Source organism: Strix aluco, chromosome 1, assembly GCF_031877795.1.
Source record: "Strix aluco isolate bStrAlu1 chromosome 1, bStrAlu1.hap1, whole genome shotgun sequence".
Lineage (NCBI taxonomy): Eukaryota > Metazoa > Chordata > Aves > Strigiformes > Strigidae > Strix > Strix aluco.
The window spans coordinates 151,829,745-151,852,553 of record NC_133931.1 but is presented as its reverse complement, the minus strand read 5'-3'; the positions used below and the strand labels follow the sequence as shown (position 1 = coordinate 151,852,553).

General features: G+C 44.6%; 1 protein-coding gene across 6 annotated transcripts in view; it reads right to left on the bottom strand.

Moving 5' to 3' along the window:
- The window catches only part of TMEM108 (transmembrane protein 108), a 173,792-nt gene that overhangs the window by 6,232 nt on the left and 144,751 nt on the right, over positions 1–22,809 (bottom strand). For 4 of the 6 annotated variants that reach the window (XM_074849673.1, XM_074849665.1, XM_074849679.1 and 1 more), the window contains one exon: positions 4,917–6,029. In XM_074849673.1, coding sequence (XP_074705774.1) covers positions 4,917–6,029 — 1,113 coding nt within the window. Of the gene's footprint in view, positions 1–4,916; positions 6,030–12,121; positions 12,608–22,809 lie in introns of those variants that run through there. The other 2 variants (XM_074849686.1, XM_074849700.1) reach the window with 2 other exon arrangements.

The following is a 22,809-nucleotide window of genomic DNA, read 5'->3' as shown; positions in this document are numbered from 1 at the left end:
ACCACAGCTGCTTACATCTGGAGACAGGAGGTTCTTCTCCAGCTCAGTCTCAGCTCACACCTGGGGATTAGACTCAGGGCTTGGGATCTCTCTTGCTTCAAACCAGGAAGCAAACATTCGTAGGTTTTGTGATGGAGAAAGTGGGTGAGATAATTTTGGAATGCATCCCAGTGCATGAAATGTGAGCTAAGTGGGGTTAGGTCCAAGGCAATTCTTCATATATTCTTTGAGTTCTGCTGACGCCTGCGTTCGGAGGCTCAGCCTTCCTCTCGCATTTTCCCGTGTCAGCAGAACTGACTGAATGAATTGACTTCTGCGCATCTGATTTGCAAGTTTCTGTTCTTCCACGTTTTATCGTGTCATTCTGTAATTACAGAGACATAAGTATTGGGAGCCCAAGGACTGGGATGGTGGGTTCTAAAATGAATTCATATTGTGTCTTGTTCTGCATTGCAGAGACAGGCACCCACACACGTACAAATGCACGTGCACAAAAATGTTCAAGGCTGCCTGAAGGACACTGCAAAACAATTCAAACTGTAACATGCAGAAAATACTGATGTTAGTGTTATATATAACTTTGCTTATCTGGGAACCCAATGATACAGAATCCTTCATGTTTGCAGCCCACAAATTGTGTTAGCAACATTACCCCCATTATTTATACCATGAAACTGAGGTACCAAAAGGTGAAATGATTTCCCCAGGTTCACGCAGCAGACATGGCTTGCACATTCCTATTTGAAGCATTACTTTTCTGGCTAGCATTTTAAGGGATTTCAGTGGGACTCAGAAACCTGTGCATCCTTAAAGAAATATGTACTGTAAGGATGGGGAGGCTAAATCCCATCTCTTATTTCAGCAGGTGAACTCCTGAGGCCTAGATCTTCAGGCTGGTGCTATAGCCACTGAGCTGTGCCACCAGCACGTCTGGCGGGACCTGCCAGTCCTCAGTGGGGCTCAGATGCCAGGGCACAGTGATGTTGAACAAACCCTCTGCTGCTTCCTGCTCTTAGAGGCAAATCCCCACGGCAGGGATGGGCCAGCAAGGAGCCCCGGCAGGGTCCTTCCTCCACGAGGAGAAGTGCAGTATCCCAGGCACTTCTTCCAGTGCGGACAAGGAGCCAAGCGGTCCTGCAGTCACTCTCTAGCAGGTGAATTCCCCTGCTATGGAAGTTAAAATGCTCACAGGTTTTCATTTAACAGGTGCCTGTCAGTAAAAGGAGTGACAGCGAGCAGCACTTGAGGCCCTACTGTGCCATGCATCAGAGAGGGACAGACATGTCTCTGTAGCATCGTGGTACATTTTCCCTTCTAAGGATTTTGGGTGGCACAAGCTGAGAAGAAAGGCTTTTCCAGCCTCCTTGCCATCCCTCACGCAGGGGATGGATTATGGGGAAAGGCACAAGGACTCCTGGCAGAGGAGAGATGTGCTGGCCACTGTGCAGCTCTGCAAGGGCTCTGGAAACAGCCCAGAGGTCAGCGAGTTGGCTCAGGGGCACTCCTCATTAGCAGGAGGAGGGAGTCGAGTCAATTAGATTCCTGCAGCTCTGCAGCCATGCACAGGCTCTGGTTGCCTCTCCTCACCTCCTCACACTTTTTTCCAGTGTGTCCCGCTAACTTCCCTGCCTCGGGACTGCCTCTCCCACTGGTGCAGGGCTTTATCCTTTCTCACAGGTGTCTCAGCAGCAGCTCAGGGCTTGCTGTCCCCCTCGGCGGGTCTGGCCAGCAGCCTTGGAGGTGTCAGCCTGAGCACAGAGCCGCCAGCCCGCAGCACTGGAGCAGCAATAACCTCCCATGATAGGAGTCCTCCGTGACTTTCTCTGTGGCTTGTTCCTTCCTAAGGCAGCACAGATATTTAAGAGCATGGGGCTGAGTCTCAATATCTGAGATATCTCCACCTTTCAGCATCCCAAGGCAGGAGCAGGACAGTGTTTTCTCAGTCCATGCCCACAACAGCTGTGACAGTCTCCCACTGAAAACATTTTCATCCCTCGAAAATGAAATGAAATCCAAATGGCTGTACTCTTCGACTGCCTCTTAGCATCAGCCCTCTCTAGACCAGAAGTGATGAGCAAATGCCAGCACGGGGCTTTCTGTCCTCAGCTGCAGGCGCCTGTGCCCGGGAGGTGGCGACAGTCCCCTTCGCACACCGCGCACCCCACACTGCACACTGTATGTACACCACACACCGCACACCCCACGCTGTACACTGTTCACCACACTACACACCCCATACCGCACCCCCACACCGCACACTGTATCACCGCACACCCCACACCGCACACCGCACACCCCACACTGTTTACCACACACTGCACACCTCACACCGCACACCGCACACCCCACACTGTTTACCACACACCGCACACTGTACACCACACACCGCACACTGTATCGCTGCACATCCCACACTGTTCACCACACATTGTGCACCCCACGTTGCACACTGTACACTGCACACCCCACACCGCACATCGTTCACCACGCACCACACCCCCCCCACACTGCACACCCCATACGGCACACTGTACACCACACACCGCGCACCCCATACTGCACGCCATACACTGCACACCGTACACCCATGTCTGAAGGTATACAGATGCCTGAGGGTCAGGAAATAAAGTGTGCAGCACAGAGGGGAGGCACGACCCATACATGTGCATCTGGGTAAAAGTGCTTTAGGTTGTTGTAAGTTCTTTTTCTTCTCCTATAGAAATAACCTATGCCTGTACAACAGGGCTTATCGTGGCATAGTTTAAACAGCATAACTTTTGGATGAAAGAAATTCCCTAGACACTTCAGCCAGATCCAAAATAATCCTATTCAAATGCCTGCCTACCATTCATGTCAACTCTGAAATACACCTGAGGATCCCCAGATTTTAAAGGCAGAGTCCTACTGAAGACCATACTCAGAAATCTGGTCCTGAAAGCAGGACTTAAATATTCGAATCATTTAAACACGCAGTTGTGTTAGAGGTGGTATAGATAATTTTCAAAATAACATCTGCCTTTTAAAAAAATGTAGCTTACAAACAAAGAAACAGAATAGGCAGAGTCATATGAACATATACTGTTATGGCACATATGATAAGAAGGAAAGTTTAAACACCACTATTTAATGAATAGCGCATTAGAAGTCCTGCCAGCAGACTCTTCATATTATTATTATTATTAATAATAATAACTATCATTAGTTATTAGCTCATATATGGCACACTGCAGACAGAAACAAACGCCAGTTTACACACTGGTTATGCTTTCTATGCTTTGCGTTGTATGCTATTGTGTTTTGTGGTTTGTATTTGGACGCTTTCTATCCAGATCAGTTTTCTTTCTAAATATTGGCCCAAAACATAATGCTTGGAATAATTTATTTGATCCTCTATTTCTACTGATTGATAGACAAGGCACTGTTCATCAAATCATCAAATTTCGCTGCTTCTCCTCATGTGCTTGCTATGTCCCAGTTTCTCCTCTCCATCTTTTGCAGAGGTATGTATGCACGCTACTGCTTTGGTTTCTCTTTATTTTGATTGTCTATCATTTAGGTTTAAACTTTGTTCTCACTTGTGGTTTTAACCACGTTGGCAATAGCAGAACCGATGGTCCCAGAGGTACAAGCCTAACAGATATGCTAAGCCAACCCAACAGTTTGCAGCTGCTGAAAGGATTAGTGCAGCTCCCTCTCCAGGTGTATATTCCTGCAGCCTCATCCCCTCCAGGTCTCTGACCTGCGTGGAGCTGATCCAGCTCACTGGGTGGACAGAAAGTACCAAAGAGCAAAGAGAATACTTTTTGGCCACTTCAGCAATCTGAAAGTGTCTCAGGGAGGTGTCAGGTCAGGCCCAGGCAGAAGGAGAGGGGAAGGATCAGGTGGCTGCACGTGGGAGAGGGCAGGAGAGAGCAGCACTGTCCTTTCTGGCAGGAGTAAGCTGTGTGCGAGACTGGCTTGGTCATCTCATCTAGCCTTGTCCTCAGTTCAGCTTGTAGCTGTAAATAACAGAATTAATATTCAGTATTGTTGGCTGTTACCCTTTTATGTTTCCTCATGCACCAAAGTCTAGGAAATGTTGGCTTTGTTTCACTCCAGACAGATCAGCATAATCACATCCCGCAATAGCGAAACCCCAGAGAATACATTGTCCCACCTTGCTGATATAATACAGCTAAGCAGGGGACACCCCGGCATCTACTCACAAGCTTTCTCATAATTTCTCATGTGCTTTTTGTAACTGAGTCAAGTGACGAGACCCTAAGCCAGCTCTGGGAACTCAGCCTGCCCTGGTCCCACAGGTGGCTGCCTCCTGGTGTCTGAAGGCCAGGATTTCAAACTCTTCCTGCTCCCTCGTCAGCTGCAAAGTTGGAATTAAAATAGAGGAAACCAGCACTTTGCTTATCAGATTTTAAAATCTGACAGCTCACGAACTGTAAGCAATGAAATATTTTATTGTGCTGGAAAACTGGTGTTTCCTAAGGTATTAGTCATTACAACTGTCATTAATCCTTTGGGTTAGCAGTTGGCTTTTTAAATCCAATTCCAGGGCAGCATATAGCAGTTCCCAGATTAAAGACTTCTACAGGTTTTGTTCACCAGCTTAAATGCCTTGAAGTAAAGCTGCTTCACCTTCTAGAGTTGTTCAGCCTTGTGTTACACCCTCAAAAGGAGGACCCCAAAAGACTAAGTGATTTCTAATAGCAACAGAGCAAGTATGCTGTGAGTGTAAACATTTTAGCCCTGCATTTTGAAGCTACGCACTTTGGTCAGTGAATGTGACCTCTGTCTAGTGATTGCTTCTCATCCATCCCAAGCACCCTGCCTCTGTTAGCTCTCGACCTGGTCCTTGAATCATGGACCAAAATCCAAATTTTAAGGAAAGAGAAAGCAAAATAAAGTGGCAATTAACTTACAACATGAGGATATAGGTACGCTGATAGCCAGAATGATCCAGGCAATGTCCATCTTGCTGAGACAGATCGTTGCTCTGTGCTGGGGTTTGTCCCCCTCAGTGACATGAGAGATGTTTCCTTGCACCCCGGGTTTCCAGGTCCCGGCAGGAACCAGTCTGTTTAGGAAGTTGCCGGTGGCGGTGGAGCCAGCTGTGGAAATGGAGCTGGACAACCTCGTGGAAGGTGCTGCGGAGAGAGCACTGCCCAGCAAGGTCACATTAGTCACCGCACCGTGCTGCGTCGGAGCAGGTCCCTTGGGGTCTCCTGCTGCTGGGGAGGAGACGCTGACGTCAAAACTGGTCTGAACCGAGTGACCCGCTGCTGCTGTTGCAGATCCAGGGCCAGCAAACAGAGGGACATTTGTACTGAGATTCAAGGTTACCCAAGAGTTGTTTTTGCTCAGCATATCCCATACACCATAGTGGGTGGGTTTAAAAGGCACCGACACTGCTTCAGGATCAGTTGATGGTCCAGCAGTTGTGGTGGCAAAATCTGCCTCCTGCACCACTAGCTCAGCCCCATCCCCTCGCTCTGCTTCCCTAAGGCTTCCCGAGGCGTTGCGGTGGGGAGAAGGGTCCGAGTGTGTAGTTCTTGCCAGCCCTCTGCCATTCGGATCGCTGGACGCTGTGGTCTGGGACCGAAATGGGTGGTCTGTGAAAGGGCTCCTCAGGGTAGGGAAGGGAGAGTGCAGGGTCGTCTTTAGGTAAGGCTCTGAGGACTCTGTGAAGTTGCCTTTGAAAACCTGGAATATTTTCCCCTTGGGGCGAGTCTGTCCTGAGTGCAAAGCACTCTGGTTGTATAAATGATACGTTTCCTTTTCGCCAACACGAGGGCCACTCGCTTGCTTTTGCCCGGTGGAAGGGGCTTTCTCTGCCAGGCTGACGGGATGGGGAATGGCGCGAGCGGACGTGGGAAGGGGCTCTGCCATGTGTCGGTCTTTGTGGTGAGGTGTTGTTCCCATGGCTGTGATAGTGGTAGTGTCCATCAGGAAGCCCTGAGAGGAGGAGACAGTGGGAGACAATACCTGAACAGAAAACACCAGCTCTTCCGTCAGTGCCAAGATCAGTAGAACACCTGGAGGAAAAAACACAGAGAGATGGTGAGACACCAGGGAGAGACCAGCTGACATGGAACAGCACGGCTGATGCGTCTGGCAGGAAGGAATACCTTCCATGTTCTTCAGAAGGACAGAAGAGTTAGATTCCAACTTTGTCAGCTTCTCTGGGAAAGTAGGAAGAGAAAGGAAAATCTGCAGGGGCTGCGGTGGCCCTGTGGCCATGTGAGTGGCGGGGTGGGAATGGGAAGGTTGCAGGGAATCTCTGCGGCAAAGAGAGAGAGGAGCTTGCAGTATGGACTCAGGAGAGTGCTTTAAAGTGCCATAGGCCAGTGATTTCCCTGTAGAAGCTACAAAGCATCCTACTGTTTAGGGGTAGAAACAAAAGACGTTTTCATTTTTGTTTTGGCCAGGAAGCCTCCAGATGAATCTCCGCATCATTATGGGGAACCTTAGTCTGCTCATTCTTTTGGCTGCAAAATCCTAAATTTGGCTGCCTCCAGTCTTGGATGCCATTAAGCAATCTGTTTTTTGGGAGAGCAGCTGCTTAGCCCTTGCCGAAAATTAGGTCAAGAAGGGATGTCTGATGAGAGGGCTTCCTGGGTTATATATGTTGTCCTTTACTTAGCAGCTTTGGAAAATCTAGTCACTTATTTTAGAGTATGAGATGTGGAAAATCTCCAAATGTTAAAAATGAACAAGAAAACATAGCTAACACAAGCATTTTCAAAAGCCACGTGATTATTAGGGGTTTGACTCAATCTAACACAACTGCCCTTCGCACCCATATACAAATGTTTGGTTGTAATCTGTTCTGTGCTCACATGTGCTGTGGGATTGGATTGTGTGAAATTTGCCTCCCACCACCCTCTGTAGTGCACACCACTTCATGAAGTGCCAGATTCACACCGCTGGGAGCATCAATTTTTCCATTTATTCCTAGTCCGGATAATGGACGTGGGCAGCTGCAGTAGCATAAGCCTCCCCGGGATGCAGGGCTAATACACCGTGAGTTAGCGTGACCTGCAGGGACCACATCAATCACACGTCACCATTTCCATATGTTGAAGCTGTCGAGTGTAATGTGGATCTCTGCCCACTAGGAAGCACACGGAATAAATCCATTTTGCACAGTCCACTGAGCATCATCAGATGGCACCATTAGCACTGTGCTAGTGTGAATTTCAACCAGCAGTGTCAAGGTGAAAAATGTTGTTATGGTCTTAACAAATGAGGGAGACGAGTTTGTCAAAGCTGCAGGACTCCAAACTGGGTAAAGATCACCTTCCAGCCAAGACTATGGTGCACCTTCCTGCCTGCCCCCTTCTCCACCCTTCCCAGGCTTGCCAGCTTTCTCTGTGAGCGTTATTATGCCATTTAGTCCTACCCTACTTGGGAATATCTGTTATGGGCACCAGCAGAAAAGGAAGACAGGGACTTGAGAAAATGAAAGAAGATCTCTGATTAGGTGTCCACTGGGCTCTGCTGCATGTTGGGCAGAAGCAAATGCCATGAAATGTGTGTATTCTGAATCCTGTGGATCATTCACACCCATTCACAAGCAGTGCAATACACATAGCAAAATCTCACCAAAGGAACAGTACCTGTTCCTCCTACCCACCTACATGCTCTACTTTGGTCACTAACCATACTTTCTGAACCAGAACAGCACAGAGCTCTGCAACCAACAAAATTCACCTCATCTTGCCCCCAGCAGCCTCCTGTTACTTCACAGAGTATCCAGAAGATGAAAACTGACTGGATAATGTAGTGATAGACAATTACAAGTAATGCACTTTCCACGGCCTGATGATAAAATTAGCTCTTTTTTTTTTAATTTCTGAAATAAATATCTCTGCCAAATAAATCATCACCTGGGATACTGCTTCCCAGTCCCTAGCCAGCCACAGACAATATGCTTTTAGCAGAACACCTACTCAAAGAAAAAAACCATATTCTGTACACTGAGATGCAACCAGGAGAGCAGATCGTGCTATACTCGTGCAGCATCAGTCTTGGAAATGAAAGGCAGGAGTTATCTTCACATTTTTGGCAGCACTTATTCTGAGGTCAAGGTCAAAGCAGATATTCTAGTGTCCATATGGCTAATATTTCATGCCAAGACAAGTTGCTGCCACAGAACAAATTCAAAGAGGAAAGGATGATGATTTATTTTGGATTTGGTGTGTGGAGATAATGTTTCAGGAAACTTTAGGCCTGCTGTTCTGAGCACACAAGATAAAGTGCATTGGCAGATCTTATGAGATACTAGATTATAATGATTGTAATTCCAGCTAAAATTTTTGGATGTTCTTTGTGTAACTACTTTCCCTCACGCCTCACGCACAGAACATCTCTATTCGGTTATTCAGGATATTCCTTAAGGAATAAGGAAGTTGTCAGCTTTTCTGCATATTGTGCCCTGGGGTTAGAAACCTTGATCTTTGGCTAAAAACCTACCTAATATCCATCTCCACTTCTTGGAATACTGATAAATCAGAAGCTTGCTGCTATAAAGATTTATAATGTCTCTGGGGCAGTCTGTTGTGGTAGCAGGTCACCACACATCAGGCACAGGAAGCCAGATGCATTTAGCTAGTACCTTTAGGTGGCTTGTATAGTATGAATAATTATTCAAAGGCAACACTACATCAGAGGTAATTTATCTGACAATAAACAATATCCCCCATGACATCTGGCTGTCTCAGGCTGTGGCCGTCAGGTGTTGCTCATGCTGGACTCCCTTTAACAGTCTCTGCAGAGCCACTGTGGCCCCATAAGATACAGCTTCTTAGGACTTTTTTTTACTGGTTGAATGGACCAGAGTAACTCCTTCAGTGACAAGCAGAGCCAATTTGTGCCCCTAAATACTGAAAAGATATTCAGCTTAGTAGATCACTGTAAAAATAGCCAGTGCTGTATATTTAGGGAGAACCATCTTCTACATAAGCACTAGCTAAATGTAACTCTCTGGGCAACTAATAAGGACTTCACAGTGGGCTTTGCTGGCCCTTTTAAGTAGACTTAATTGGCTTTATAATTGATCAACATTCAACTGGAAAGCAAAAGTAAAGCTGGATTTGGTATTTTCAGATGCTCTGCATCATTACCTAAGCATGCTCTGGCTGGATTTGTGGTGACCTGATTGCCCAGAGCTCCCGCTTACTTTTCTGTAATTTGAGGATATGCAATGTCTTACAAAGTGGGATTCTTATTGAGGTCCCTGATAGTAGACTGCCCTGTGTGGCAACTTTGGCTTAAGCCTAAGAAAATGATATTCTGAATTTCTCTACTAAGGGACAGGAGGCATTTGACACAGAAATAGACTTAACCAACCCCTTCCAATTTCTTCCTTTCCCAACCTCTGTCTCTGCTTCACAAATGCACCCACACTGAGAAAAGGGCCATGGTGGGTACTACGCCAATCATCCCCTGCTGCCTCAGCTTACCCTCAGTCAGACTACCACTGAAAGGAACCCTTCTGGTTGCTATCAAGTTGTCACGGCTGAAGTTTTGATATCCCAAGTGAGATGGTATATAGCAGATGCTCTTGGTCAGTTCAAAGCACTGTCCTACAGTTCTTTGCCAAAATCCTTCAGTTTTGGCTGCCTAAGACTTTTAGGATTGATCTTAGAGCATGAGCCTTTTGGGGTAGGGACTGGCAGTCCTTACTATCTGCTGGCATAATGGTAATAGAGACTGATGTAAGCACATTATAGCAAATAACAATAATTAATTATATTTTCAAAGGTAAGTTCACACCATTTTTTCATAATGGTTCACACCGTTTTTTCATAAGGGGCCATTTCTAAGGTATAGGAGCTCATGCTCAGAAGGGGTCAAATGGGTTTGGCTTTTAAATGCTGTGTGTCAAATTCCCACTTCTGGAGTCTAATTTTATGACTACATTAAAACCATTCAACCCCAGTGAGAAGGCTGATTGACCTGACATCTCTGCGGTGTGAACTGTGTCATCCTGTGGTCTTGCATAGTGCACCAAGAAAGGAATATTAAATACAAAATGAATTAACTCCAGGATGAAGCACAGCAGAGTGACAGCAAAGTGTACACAGAGGGTGCCAATGTGCATTTAGCCATAAAAACTTCTTGACAACATGGTGCAATGGTTCACATCTCAACAGGATCTCCCTGCAGTGCTTCTTCCCACTGTACACTCACACGGGGAGTCCAGAAATGGTGTACAGTTGTGTACGTGAAGAAAATGAAGGCATGCCTTTACAGCAATGTTTTAAAAGACTGCAGTTGATGTCCTCAGCCAGTCTCAGAGAAGTTTGCTTTTCCAGACTATGAAATCCGCAGGGTACTACCGTTTGGGAACTTCCTCACGACCCTTTTATTTGCATGCAGGAGGCAGAACTACCTCCCTCCAAACCAGAAAAACAAAGTGATTTGGGCCCCAGCAACTGATGTTCTTTGACTGTTTTATCTCAGGACCTCAGGAACCCCCACTAGGAGCCAGTATCCTGGCACAGGACACCATTTAAAGGCTTCATTTAGCAGTTAATACCACCTAGTGCTGCATGGGGCACTTCATGAGCACTTCGAGAACAGCCTTTTTGCATGACATGGCAGAGCAGGCATGCGGCTGTCAAGTCAGCTCACGCGTTCAGCCTCCCCGGGGCAATGCCTTTAAACAACACAAACTTATGTAACTTCTGATCTAAAGCCTGTGGAAGGGTTCCCAATTATTTTATTGGGCTTTGGACCAAGTCCTAATCGCCAGAGATACAGTGGAAACTTTTGAGCTGCACATTCACATTTTCTACAGCAAATGAATATGCACAATGAGCTCGGTCTGGTGTTTGACCCCTTCTGGCCTTTGCTACCTCAGACCTTGCAGCAAGACAAACAGAGCCACCCTGAGCAGTACTTGGCAAACATTTTTGCTCTAGGAAGTCAAGAAGAGCTTTTTGTGCAGAGACCTACTGCTGGACTCATTATTTCGGACTGCTGTGGGCAAGGGAAGCAAAGGGAGCCATCCTACAAAGGACCCATTATCTACAGACCCAGGGCTTGGGTATGGGATGCAGAAGCCTCGCCGTACAACTAACAGTCTTGACTTACTAATAGCGAGAGAAGGTTGTGCAAAACCTGTTCAAAGCAACAGCAATGTTATCGTTGTAACGAAAGCTTTCTTCACAACACTATTAACTTCTCATGTGTCTCTCAGCAAACCTAAAACGTTACAGGGAGCAAAATGAATCTTTAATACATGGAAACTGTGCAGAAAGTATATATTATTAATTTTGTTATGGTCATTTTTGTTATGGTCATTTCTTCATAATCTGTCAAAGCAATATGATTTTCACTCACAATAAAGCAGCCTTTGTACAAACAAAGAGTTAAGCAAATGAGGGAAGAAAAAGTAGGTTACTCTGCACAGAAGATTTCTCTTCCCTGCCTATCAGTAGCTGTCATGCCAGAACTCCCAGATATTAACTTACAAGTGATTGTATGTTTTCCCTTGTAAGTATTAGACAGGATGATCAACCCCCAACTTCAACACACAAGGTATTTGGTAAAATACAGGGAATGAGACACAAAGAACAGCAGCCCTCTTTGCAGTAACATAAAACAGCATCAGCAGAAGTGCTGGAAATCACATGTACAAACACAAATTAAACGGTACTCGCTGACACTCCCTGTCCAACAACAAGTAATGGTAGCTACAGTTTTTATGTGGCAAGATGTCCCGGTCCTTTAATGATAAAAAACATTGCAGAACACTATTATTGCTTCTAAGATGCACTTCCATCACAGACTTTGAGAGAGTGAGCCTGTAAATCAGAATTAAATTCTGGTCCTCCAGGGAGTTAAACAATGGGTGATACAAATAGGACAGTGTCGTGCAGTTACAGAGCAGGCAGCTCCCAATTCATTCTCACACTGCACTAGAGACTCGCAGATACTGTGGGAATAAGTGCTTTAGAAATGCTTCAGATCCCCTATTCAGCTAAATATATACAGACATCCGAGCTGTTGAACCTTGTGAAAAGACTTACTGACAATCTAGGACAACAGTAATTACTGAGAGGAGGGTAATAAAAAGAAAGAGCCTGACTCTAGCTGCTTGTTCAAGGCAATCACTTACCTGAAAATATCATTTGGACTTGTCAGCAGACATCCTCACCTGCTCACATCACACAGATTTGGAAGCTTCATCCCTCAGTAGAAAAAGGAAAAATACATCTCCCTAATGAGGCAGCAGCACGCAGGAGTTGCTGTTATTGTTGGAACTGGTTTGGAGGAATGAGGACAGAGACAGCCCAGGCAGGCGTGTCTTGCGGGGCTGTGCAGCAAGAGGGCTCGCTCCTTTATGGAGCACCTTTGCAACTGCAAGGCAAGATTACTTACTGAGCTAGTCCCCCTCTCTGCCAGTAGATAGAAGGGCTGCTTGGTATTCCAGCTTGGTTTTCCATCAAGTCCAGATACAGTTTGTCTGACACGGGTCTATTCAGATGCCAGAGGATTGCTGGCAGTTCTCGGTTTCTGGGAACAAAACAGCAACACGCACCCCAGCTGCACGCCCTTGTGAGGCTGTTCAGTCCCTATTTCAAGGCAGAGTGCCCTCCCTCCAGTGCAATGTTTAGCTTTTTGTGTGTGGATGGATTTTACAGATCTACCTCCTGCTTCTGTACCTCCACCAGACTTTCCACTTCATTCAATTATCTCTAATGATATTAATATTCCTGTCAGAGGAAAATATGGGGAATGAAATAGCGCTCTTCTTCTCTCCTTCTCCTTCCCTGGCATTGTAATGCATGTTCTGTATTTTATTTCTTCACTCCTCAGTGGTAAATGGGAAAATTCTACTTTGTAACCATAAAGAAGTCCACAGATCCTGTGATTTCTAAAGCCATAATCCTGAGTCCCTTCTTCCATTTCTTCTTTTTTCTGTTTCTCTCTTTTTTTTTTCTGGCACAGCTGGGTGTCTGGAAGAACACACTGCCTGAAGAGCACAAAAATGTGCCCTGTGCAGCCAACTATCAATCCCTCAAAAGGCACAGGCAAACGGTAGAACAGCGACAAGTTGGGGGCTTCTTGAGAGCAGTGTAGGAATCCCCCTGGAGCCAGCAGGCAATCCCCACTACTCAGTCTTTGATTCAGAGTCCCTGTTGTATCCAGAGGTGCTGCAACAGCCCGAGCAGTAGGTTATATGGGCTCCTCACAAAATTCATTCCTAATATTTTGCTAGAGAGAAAAGCCAGTTCCTTCTTCTCTCTTACCATACCTTACTATCTGAGAAGATCCTTCTTTTTTCAGGCCTTGGATACAAGCATGTTGCAGCCAGACTTCTTTTTTGACATTGTGGCCAAATCAGAAAGGAACGATGCTGTGATGATAGGTTTAAGATTCAGCAGCACTAGCAGCTACAGGGCCTCCGACAGTGACCCCAGTGCTGATTTTTGGGGACTGAAGTCCCTATCAGGAAGGCTAGGCAGGTACATATATTGTAGCACAAGTATATTTTACCCATAGTTACACAAAATCTCTTTTCACAGCCATGATCATTTCAAGGAGAACATGGAAAGACAGAGTACAAATAATAATCTTGGATGTGCTTTGCAGCTCTCATGATGATGCTCCTTTTCTCCCTGACATTTGCAGTTTACTTTTCATCCTTACTGTTTCCAGTCTGAAGGTTTTTCTAAATAAAGATATTTAGTGCATTATAAAAAAAAATTGGTCCTTACAAATATCAGCTTGTTTAGCAGTTTCTAGAACTCAGGGCTGATCAAGAGCTGGCTGCTGAAACAATGATTTAGCACGAAGCTGCAGCTGGTGTAACAAGAGAACCATGCCACATATTTTAACCTCTGCTGGAGGATTCGCCACATCTGTAAGTAGTAACTCACTACAGATTTCTTCCCTCTGTGCTGTCATGGATGGAAACACATGGCTCAAAACTGCAGAGACCATGGTTTGGAATTTCAGATGAAAACTCTTCATAAGGACAGAAGCTCTGTGCATTCCCTTGTCCAAAACCACATGGAACAAACCAAAAATAATTTTAAGAGCACACAAGTGTTCCTTGGTCTGACAGCTCCCCCCTCACACAGAGCTTGTCCAGCCCCAGCTTTGCAAATGCACATCCCTTCATATCCAGCCTTTACTTGGCAGCAGTTTTTGTTGGCAGGATGCTGTTGCCAAGGGAGACAGAAAGGATGTGCAGCTGGCTTTTCTTTCACCTGCACTTAGTGCTGCTGATCCTATTTATGTTACTGCAGAACCTTTGGCTTCTAAGAGACCTACCATCAATGTCACTGGACCTTTTGAAGAGTCTTGACAATGACACAAATAGCTGTGGCCTCTGATGGAAAGCTTAAAATAGCATCTTGCCGAAGAGAGGATGTAGTTGGTGTCACAGATGCTGACTCAAGCAAGGGTATCCATTTCACTAGCAACAATAAGAAGGGGGAAAGGAGGATTCAAAGCTATCTTAAAAAGGTTTCTGACAACTCCCCAAAACAGCGAGTAACTTCAGATATGTAGAAGTTACACGTTTAGTCTAAGGTAGCCATGGTTCTGGCAGGCAATTCACTCCGTCCACAGATTGATTAGTACCCCAGAGAGGTTCCTCTCCTGCCATTAGGAAAAGAGGTCACATAGAGGAGGATGAGCTTTAACTAGATGTCCAGTTTTCAGGCGATGAAAATTAGGTGAGATGAATCCCACCTCGTATCCCTCTATCTATTTAGATGGCATCATCATAAAGCAAACCAAGCATTTGTTTAGTGCAATAAAGGGATAAATAAAAGTGATGTTTGAAAAGATGAAATGTAGTCTCTGTATTGCAATACTTCCCAGGAGAGGAAATCCCACTGCTTTCGACATTCAGAACCAGTTTCTACTGAACACCAGACAACAAGCCTTAGAGAGCAACACTTCATTGGCATGAAGAGTAGACTAGAGCAGGGCCTGGCAGCCTTTCCATCGTAAAGTGTTAGGAAGCATTTTTCTTTCTGATATTAGAGGATAAGTGGGCAAGAACTAATTCAGCTGAAGCTAGGAGCTGCTGCCTCTCAAAGAAACAGCACGCTACTGATCAGCTGCGCCTGACCCCTGCAAGGCAAGATGTCTGGCACCTGCTGAACTGGAAAGCGGCAGGTAGCATGAGGAAGTAGGAGCCATGTCTTCATGCATAAGCCTTTTTCCAAAAAATCACAGCTCCTAGACCTGCTGCACTCCTTTCAAAATCCTCCCACTTGCAGTTGGAGATAACCAAGTCAGAGGCTTTTGATTCCAGCACCCGATGATATGTCTTTTCTAAACCTAATTTCTTCATGACTAAGCCTCCAGCTCTAAGTAATTTACACTGACTTACCTATCAATCAAGGATGCTTATTCTAGACTCAGGATTCTCTTTCATTACAGCACAGTCATTTTTAGGTTGTCTTTTCTAAGGAAACATTTATAGGAACAGGTTGTCTATTCCTCTGTCTGTCTTTCCCAGTAACTTCTGATCCATGGCTCATTTCAAATATTGTAACACACTGTATGACAACTGGCGAGGAGGCAGAGCAGAGCGCCCTACTCGTGGATCCCTCTGCTTCGATGATGCAGACTTTTTTTTTTTCCTCTGCTTGCAAAAGCTGTGCTTAAATTCTCCAACTGCAGGTACAGAAATGTTGATACTGCAACCAGAAGGGATGTTACAGTTCTGCATAGGCTGACTAACTTATAAAAATCCTGAAGGTATTCCAGTCATTTCATCTGTTCACCAAAAGTGATTTGGATGATTTATTACTTATGCCCCCTTTAAACACATTATTACATCCAAGTGCCTGGTTATCCTTATGCTTGATCTCCAATGAGAGCTTGCAATGAGGAGCTCGCAGTGATCTGTTATGTGAGCAGGTAACACACAATTAGAAAGTGACTATTATATTTACCTGCAGGAAAGCTTTACTCTGATGTTTTGACCATTGCCCGGTTGAAGGAAAAGGGACATTGTGCCTCAGAGTAAGTAAATGGGGAGGGGGGTGGGGGTGCTTATGCAAGTATTCATTGTCTCAGTTTATCATCTGGACAAGTGAGAACCAAACCAGGTCAGGATCAAAGGAGTCAGCATTTCCAGTATGGCTACTGGTTTGGGGGTACAAAAGGTCAGATGTGAATGGGAATAATTCCCAAGGTGGACTTGGGCTATACAAGGTAGTGAGAATTTCCATGCCCAGATTTTCTTGTGTGAACACAGTCCGAGGATGTAAGGTTACACGTAAATCATCCAGAAAGGCTGTAACATGCTGCTCTTATTATCTGCTGGGTTATACAGGGCTAGCAAAGCCTCTGGAGTGGATGTAAGGTTGCTAGGGAAAGAAGTGAGCTGTTACTTTTCATTTCTGCTCACCCTTCCTACAGACTAGTGTCAGCTTTCTTTTGGCTTCTGGAACAAAAGTTTGTATTGCCTCTTAGCTGTCTTGAGTTGAACCTGGCTTCAGCTACAGCTGATTTCAGAATAACCTAGATGTTCATCATTGCCCAGCTGCACTGAGCCACATGGGTGCCCCGTGAACTGCTCTTCAAGGAGGTCTGCTGATGGACCGAGGGGGTCAGTGAAGCCCCTCCACAGCCTGCAAAAAATGGAGCTGCATGCCTGAAACTCAAGAGTGTCAGGCATGTATGTTGCACTAGGACACACAAAGATAAAAGGGAAAGATCAAATTCCCATCTTGAAAATATCAGCTGCTCACTGCAGAGATGAAGAAAGGGGTTTTGGCTCCATTAGGTGAATTGCAAGATTGCACAGGTATTGAGATATGGATTTTTTGCCATCCTTTGAAGCTGGGTATTGGTCTGGAAGGAATGATGGTCCAACTTGGTGTAGAACTCCTATGTTCTTGCAAGTAAGGTCAGAGCAGCAGCTGGATATAATTTCTGCTAATGAGAGCAGGACTCTGCTGCTTATATTTCACTCAGTGTTATTGCTCCTGAATTAGATTCAAGAGGTGGAGATATGCAATATCTATCCACAAAGAACATAAGGGTGAGATGACATGGTGATACAGCGTACTTGATTAGTCAGGGGATCAGTAATTCAAGTGGAAATACATATGGAGTTAGGAAGAGGATCTCAATTTATAAAAATATACTCTATCAACGCTACAATTCATTCACTTCGCAATTCTTATTTCCTATTCAGCATGAATGCAGTTACACAAGAAAGTAAAATGTTTCATCTTTCTGCGTGGATGGTTTCTTTTTACATGCACATTTGCATCTTTTAAAAAAAATCCCACTACCAATATGTGTGTCCTTTGAAATGTTAGTTTGGACATGTGTTGGTCTTCCATTTTCAGAGGAACACATTGCATATCCAAAACATCATTTACATTCAATGGTTTAAGTGTTCATAGTGGACTCAGGTCATTAGAGTTTCATCCTGCCTTAAATGTGACAGGCTGGAACTGTTGTATGCGCTTCTTTATACCATCAACATAGAATCATTGTTTGGAATAACAGTAATAATAATGAACATAACCCTTATCACAGCATTATTTGCACAGTACTTAACAAGTAAGATATTTTATTTGTCTCTCATTTCTGGTTAAACCTGCCTCTATTTATATTCAGGAGAGAATCTACCTCACCCCCCCCTGAAATGTCATCACCTCCATGCTTAATTTTATTTTGGAAGGAAATTGGACTGACAACCCTAACAACTTCTGATTATTCACAGAACAGCCCTTGTGAAGAGATTAAATGTACCAGCTTTTGCATGTTGCCCTGTCAGCACACAGCCCTTTAGGGATCTTCTCTTGATGTGAAAGTTAGCTCAGCCTCAATGTTCATTCATCCTTGACTTCTGTTTCGTTAATACCAGTTATGTTGTTGGTGATATGACACGGACATCTTATCTCTCTCCTTCGCCCTCCAGCAACTACACTGGGAGCCTCATTTTATTTCAGTCATGCTATTACATAGTTCCCAAAGCATGGTACTTACTCTTCAGCTACTGCTGATGGGGGCTGGAGTCAACAGGCAAACCAGAAAGGGGCTGTTCTCCTACCTCTCCCCTGCACCATCTTCCCTCTGGGAGCACCATGGCTGTGCGATGCTGCAAAGCAACCCTGGGTGGCTACTGAGAGCACCAACTTCTCAGACACCTCTGCCTTTACTGTAAACGTGCAGCCTGGGTGTCCCGTGCTGAGAAAGCATTGCAGGAGCGAAGTCCTGAGGTGCTTGTCCTAATGCTTTGCTGTGTGATGTGTCTCTAGCCCTGTGATCTAACTGCTCTGCTCTTGAAGGCTATTGACTTTTTCTGGTGGAAGGGCAGAAATGCCAGCCACCTAATGGGAACATTTGATTTTTGGTAGTTTCAGTGCCAACCTCAGAGGTAGCGGCACCTGGCTTCACTGCACTGCCCTTAATATGTGTGACTGTCTGGGTCCCAGGGAGGGCTTGAGATTTCCTGACGCATCAACAACAAACTTCAAACACAGCTGTAGGTTGTTTCCTCAGAAATGATGCAAGTACAAATATACCCAGTGGTGCATTTGGAAAGACAAATTCATCTCTGAAATAGCTAATAACATGTTTTTACTGCTTACACTGCTCTGATCCAGGCTTTCCTTGGTCTGGACTTCATTTATTAATATACAAAACATAACCTTGAAACTAGGGCGCAGCAGAGCTAATGACAAACGAAGAACTTTCTGTTACAGCACTTTGAATGAACTACAATTAAACATCACTCTGGGTCCTCAACAGACAGATGCTGGAAGAGCTGTGTGGCAGTCAGATGTTACATTCCCATGAAATGCAATGATAATACTGACATAAGTGTCTTGTTGTCACACTTTTGCCTTATTACATTTTCCCTTTCCTCTCTCTCTCTTTTTAAGCATTCTCAGCTGTCATTTCACCCAAGCAGTAAAATTATTCTCACAGTAAAGTGCAATATCGGAAAGCAATTCTGTTTGGAGACAGAGCACTAAGTGTGGCCTCTCAGTGTTAAAGCTGCAGGAGAACATTAGTCTTTGCATTAACATTAATACCATGACTAAGAGAATATATTAACAACAGCCTTAGTAAAGGTCAGGACACCGAGAGGAAGGAATATCAAGAAGCATTATATGAAGGACATAATTTTAAGATAAAGTGCTGAGTTTCAGCCCCACTCAATATGAGTTGAAAGGACGGGATGGAAATAAATAATAGAAGGCTTGCTTGAAGGACCAATTCCAGGACTGTTGATAGCAGTATCAGGAAAAGTCCACTGGGACATATGGTGGCTTCTGCTGCACCAGTGTAAATCCAGGACAACTCCTCTGCAATTAGTAAAATATTTCAGCATACCAGTGACTCTGAGAGGAGATCATATGAAACACTAAAGAAACCAGCAGAAGTAAAACATGGTTGGGAGCTGAAGACCAATGACCAAATGAGAAGTAAGAAACAATCTGAAGATTAATGGCAATTAAGAACTGGAAGGAGTAGTCGAAGGAGCGGAGGGGCTCATCTTTTGTTCTCTTCAAATCTGGGTGCTGGGTGGGCCACCTGAAGCTGTCATGACAGTTCAGCACAACCACTGCTTGGGTGTTTAATTCCTTCCTTTACCTGGTTTGTTGGAAATCATTGTTTCAGTCAAATGGGAGATTGAAATAAAACTCAAGTACCTGCATACCAAAGATGAGGAAAGCAGCTGCTTGGCCCAAGATTATTCACAATGAGTAACTTGTATGTAGTTGCTAAAAACAAGTTATCTGGCATGAACCAAGTTCAGTGGCTGAAATGCCTAAGATAACAAGAAACCCACCTAAGGTTGTATTTTGATGCAGCCAGAATCCAACTTCTTGTTTTGCAAGCTGCCTCAGCAAGACACTGGAGGAAAAGTTGCTTCCATCTGATGTTGGTGGTATCACCCACATGCCAGAAGCCTCATACCAGCGTGGGAGCAGGCAGATAAAGCAGAGGGAGCAGCAAAATCAACACGTACCTTTGCTGTTACAGGCCTAAACCACAGAAGATTTTTGAGGGGACATTCAGCATGCAGCTCTTTATGCAGATACATTACTCTCCCATTCTACCATGCTTATTTAGTGTATATTTATTCAAAAGTGCCCCTGCTGGGAACTGCTCCTGCATGCTCATTCACTGTCAATTACATTGCCAGAAACAGCAGCACCTACAGCAATGATTCTATTGAATTACAACTATTTCCTTAAGATGACCTTGGGTCCGAGATATTTATCATGAGAGTAATAAAACAAAAAGAGAAAAAACTGACACAGCAACAGTTTGCAACAATTTGTTTGTGAAGATGGTGTGATTTGAGCTTGCAAATTACAGGCAAACACTTTGTACTTGCTATGGCAATATAAAGCATCTCTTACTCAGAGCTCCGTGTCAGCTTCTGCCTCTGTCTAAATTAATGCTTCCAATTAGTCCTGTTTTATTGCGCATCCATCACAGCAGATTCACTGTTAGGGCTTTGAACAATACAAATCCATATACTGGTAATTATGAAAAAATACATTTAGCAAGACGCAAATGCTTCATATTTATCAGCAGTGCCTTAGGCGCTTTACAGGTTTTTTTCTGACACATTTTTAATTTCTACAGTCAGATTTGTCTTTGGGTTTAGTAACTAACTGAAGTCAAAGGCTGTGTAACTCTCTGCACTGGCCTCAGGCTTGGCTACTTTGTTTTTTCAGCACATCTCTTGAAAAATCATCTCGCTACCCATGTGCGTGTCCAAGGCAGTAACTGATCTTCCAAGCTACGTGGCACACACCATGCAGGGGGAAAAAATATCCAGACTTATTCCTTGAAATTACATCATATTACCTAACTTATCCACTGCTATTTCCAAACTTTCTCTTTTTTTATATGTAAAATCTTTGGCACACGTTAAAAATGTATGTGGAATAGCTTAGAAAGGACTGAAGAGATAGCAAAAGGGAAGAATGTACTTAGGGCACTGACCAAAATTATGGTTCCCTAATAAGCCTGTGGTTTTGAGAGACACATAACTGTCACAATAATTATTTAACTGGGCTAAAACTTTACAGGTTTGGAGTCAGTCCAGATGTGATATTTCCAGAAGACAGGAGGAGAAGGAGTAATGTAAGGCTCAGCCCTGAACCAAAGCAGAGTCAGTGCTTGTCTCGGCTTGCTAGGGTCTCCGGAGCAGCTGGACACAAACACCACTGGAGGAGCTGCTCTTGGCAGAGCACGATTAAAAACTGAATATGATGACAACAATTCTTATGAGTTATTTTAAAAATGACCCCTGAAAATAGAAGACATATTTATTTTTTAAAATAAAACATTACGTGGAATTGTTGGAAAGCAAAACTGACACCAAGCTTTAATGTCAGCAGGAGATTTTTGCTGATTCTTTATTGCCCAGTCACCTATAGAGTGGCTCTGGAGGCACAGGGAGAGCACGACCTCCCTCCACAAGACCCTTCTGATATAAGAGGACTGTCTGAGTAGTTATCTTAACAGCTCTATCTTGCTGCCTATTGTAGACCTTGATGTGATTGTGGGACAGGGATGAAGGGGAAAGGGTGCAGCTGGAAAGCTCTGCCTCTTGGTTTCTGGAACAGCAGCAAAAGAGACATGCCCAAGGGCAGGCTGAGTCACTTCGCAGAGAGCTACTCTGCTTCATTGCTGCTTGAAAGGGAAACGTTTTAAATCTTGCTCCCTTTGTGGCTCCGGAACAACGGTCTAGGGAGAAAGACAGGGCATTACAAGCTCTGAGGCCAGGCATCAGAAGCACGTAGCATCACTGTTTTTCTACTTGCTGCTATGCAGTCATATGGGGGCCTAGGAGAAAAATCACGCGGAAATCTTAGCAGGGAAGAAACAAGTGGGTTGCTGTAGAAATTATTCTTTAAAATCTTTTAAGTTTTAGTAAAGATTCAGATCTTTTTCTACAACAGGCTAAAGCTTGTCCTGTCTGATTCCACAGAGGCTTTTTAACTCTAGGGGACTTTAACTTTTCCACAAAAGATGGAGATAAAGAGCCAGTGGATCACAGCTCTCTAGCCACATGGCTGGCTGGCTGGCTGGCTAGGAAAGGTTCATTTGACTCTTCCTGCAGCAGGATTTGTGGGGTGAGCAGGCCCCCACTTAGCCCTTCGTTTTCGATTCCTGGCCCAGGCAACACTCATGCTTGACCATCCTGTAGGCACTTTAGAGCAACAGACCAGACCCTCAGCTCATGTGATTCGTCTGTCCTCATTGAAACCCAAAAAGCACTGCCAACTTGGAGCCCTCCTGAGGCTGGCTCTGAACCTGGAAAGCTGCATGGCCAAGCACACTCTGTTTTTTAAAACACACTTAAAGCCAGCAGTACAGAGCAACCCCTCCAAAGCTCCAGCCTCACCATGGTGGCACAGTTCATTAACAGGATCATGTCATTGCGTGCTTCTCCCTACACCACCCTACTGAGACAGTGTTGTTGAGCTGCTAGCCTTAAACAAACATGCTGATTGCAAGGGGGAGGAGGAAAGGGAGGACAGAAGGGGAAGAGAGAAACGGAGTAGTATTTTTAGATGGTAGGACAAAATAACCAATTGTAATCTCCCTTTAAAAAAAAAAGAATCACCCATTCATTCATTCATTCACAAGCATAAATATGATCAAACTCACCCTCCACAGAGTAAGAGTTGCTGATGGCAATGATTGCTTATGCAAATCCATTCCTAGCATACACTTCATGGTGTACATTTACATGTCCTTCCTTGATGTGTGTACGATTATGCTGAAGAGTCTTCTTGTCCAAAGATGAAATCTCTGGACTGACAAGCTGTTCCTTCTGTGTACCCA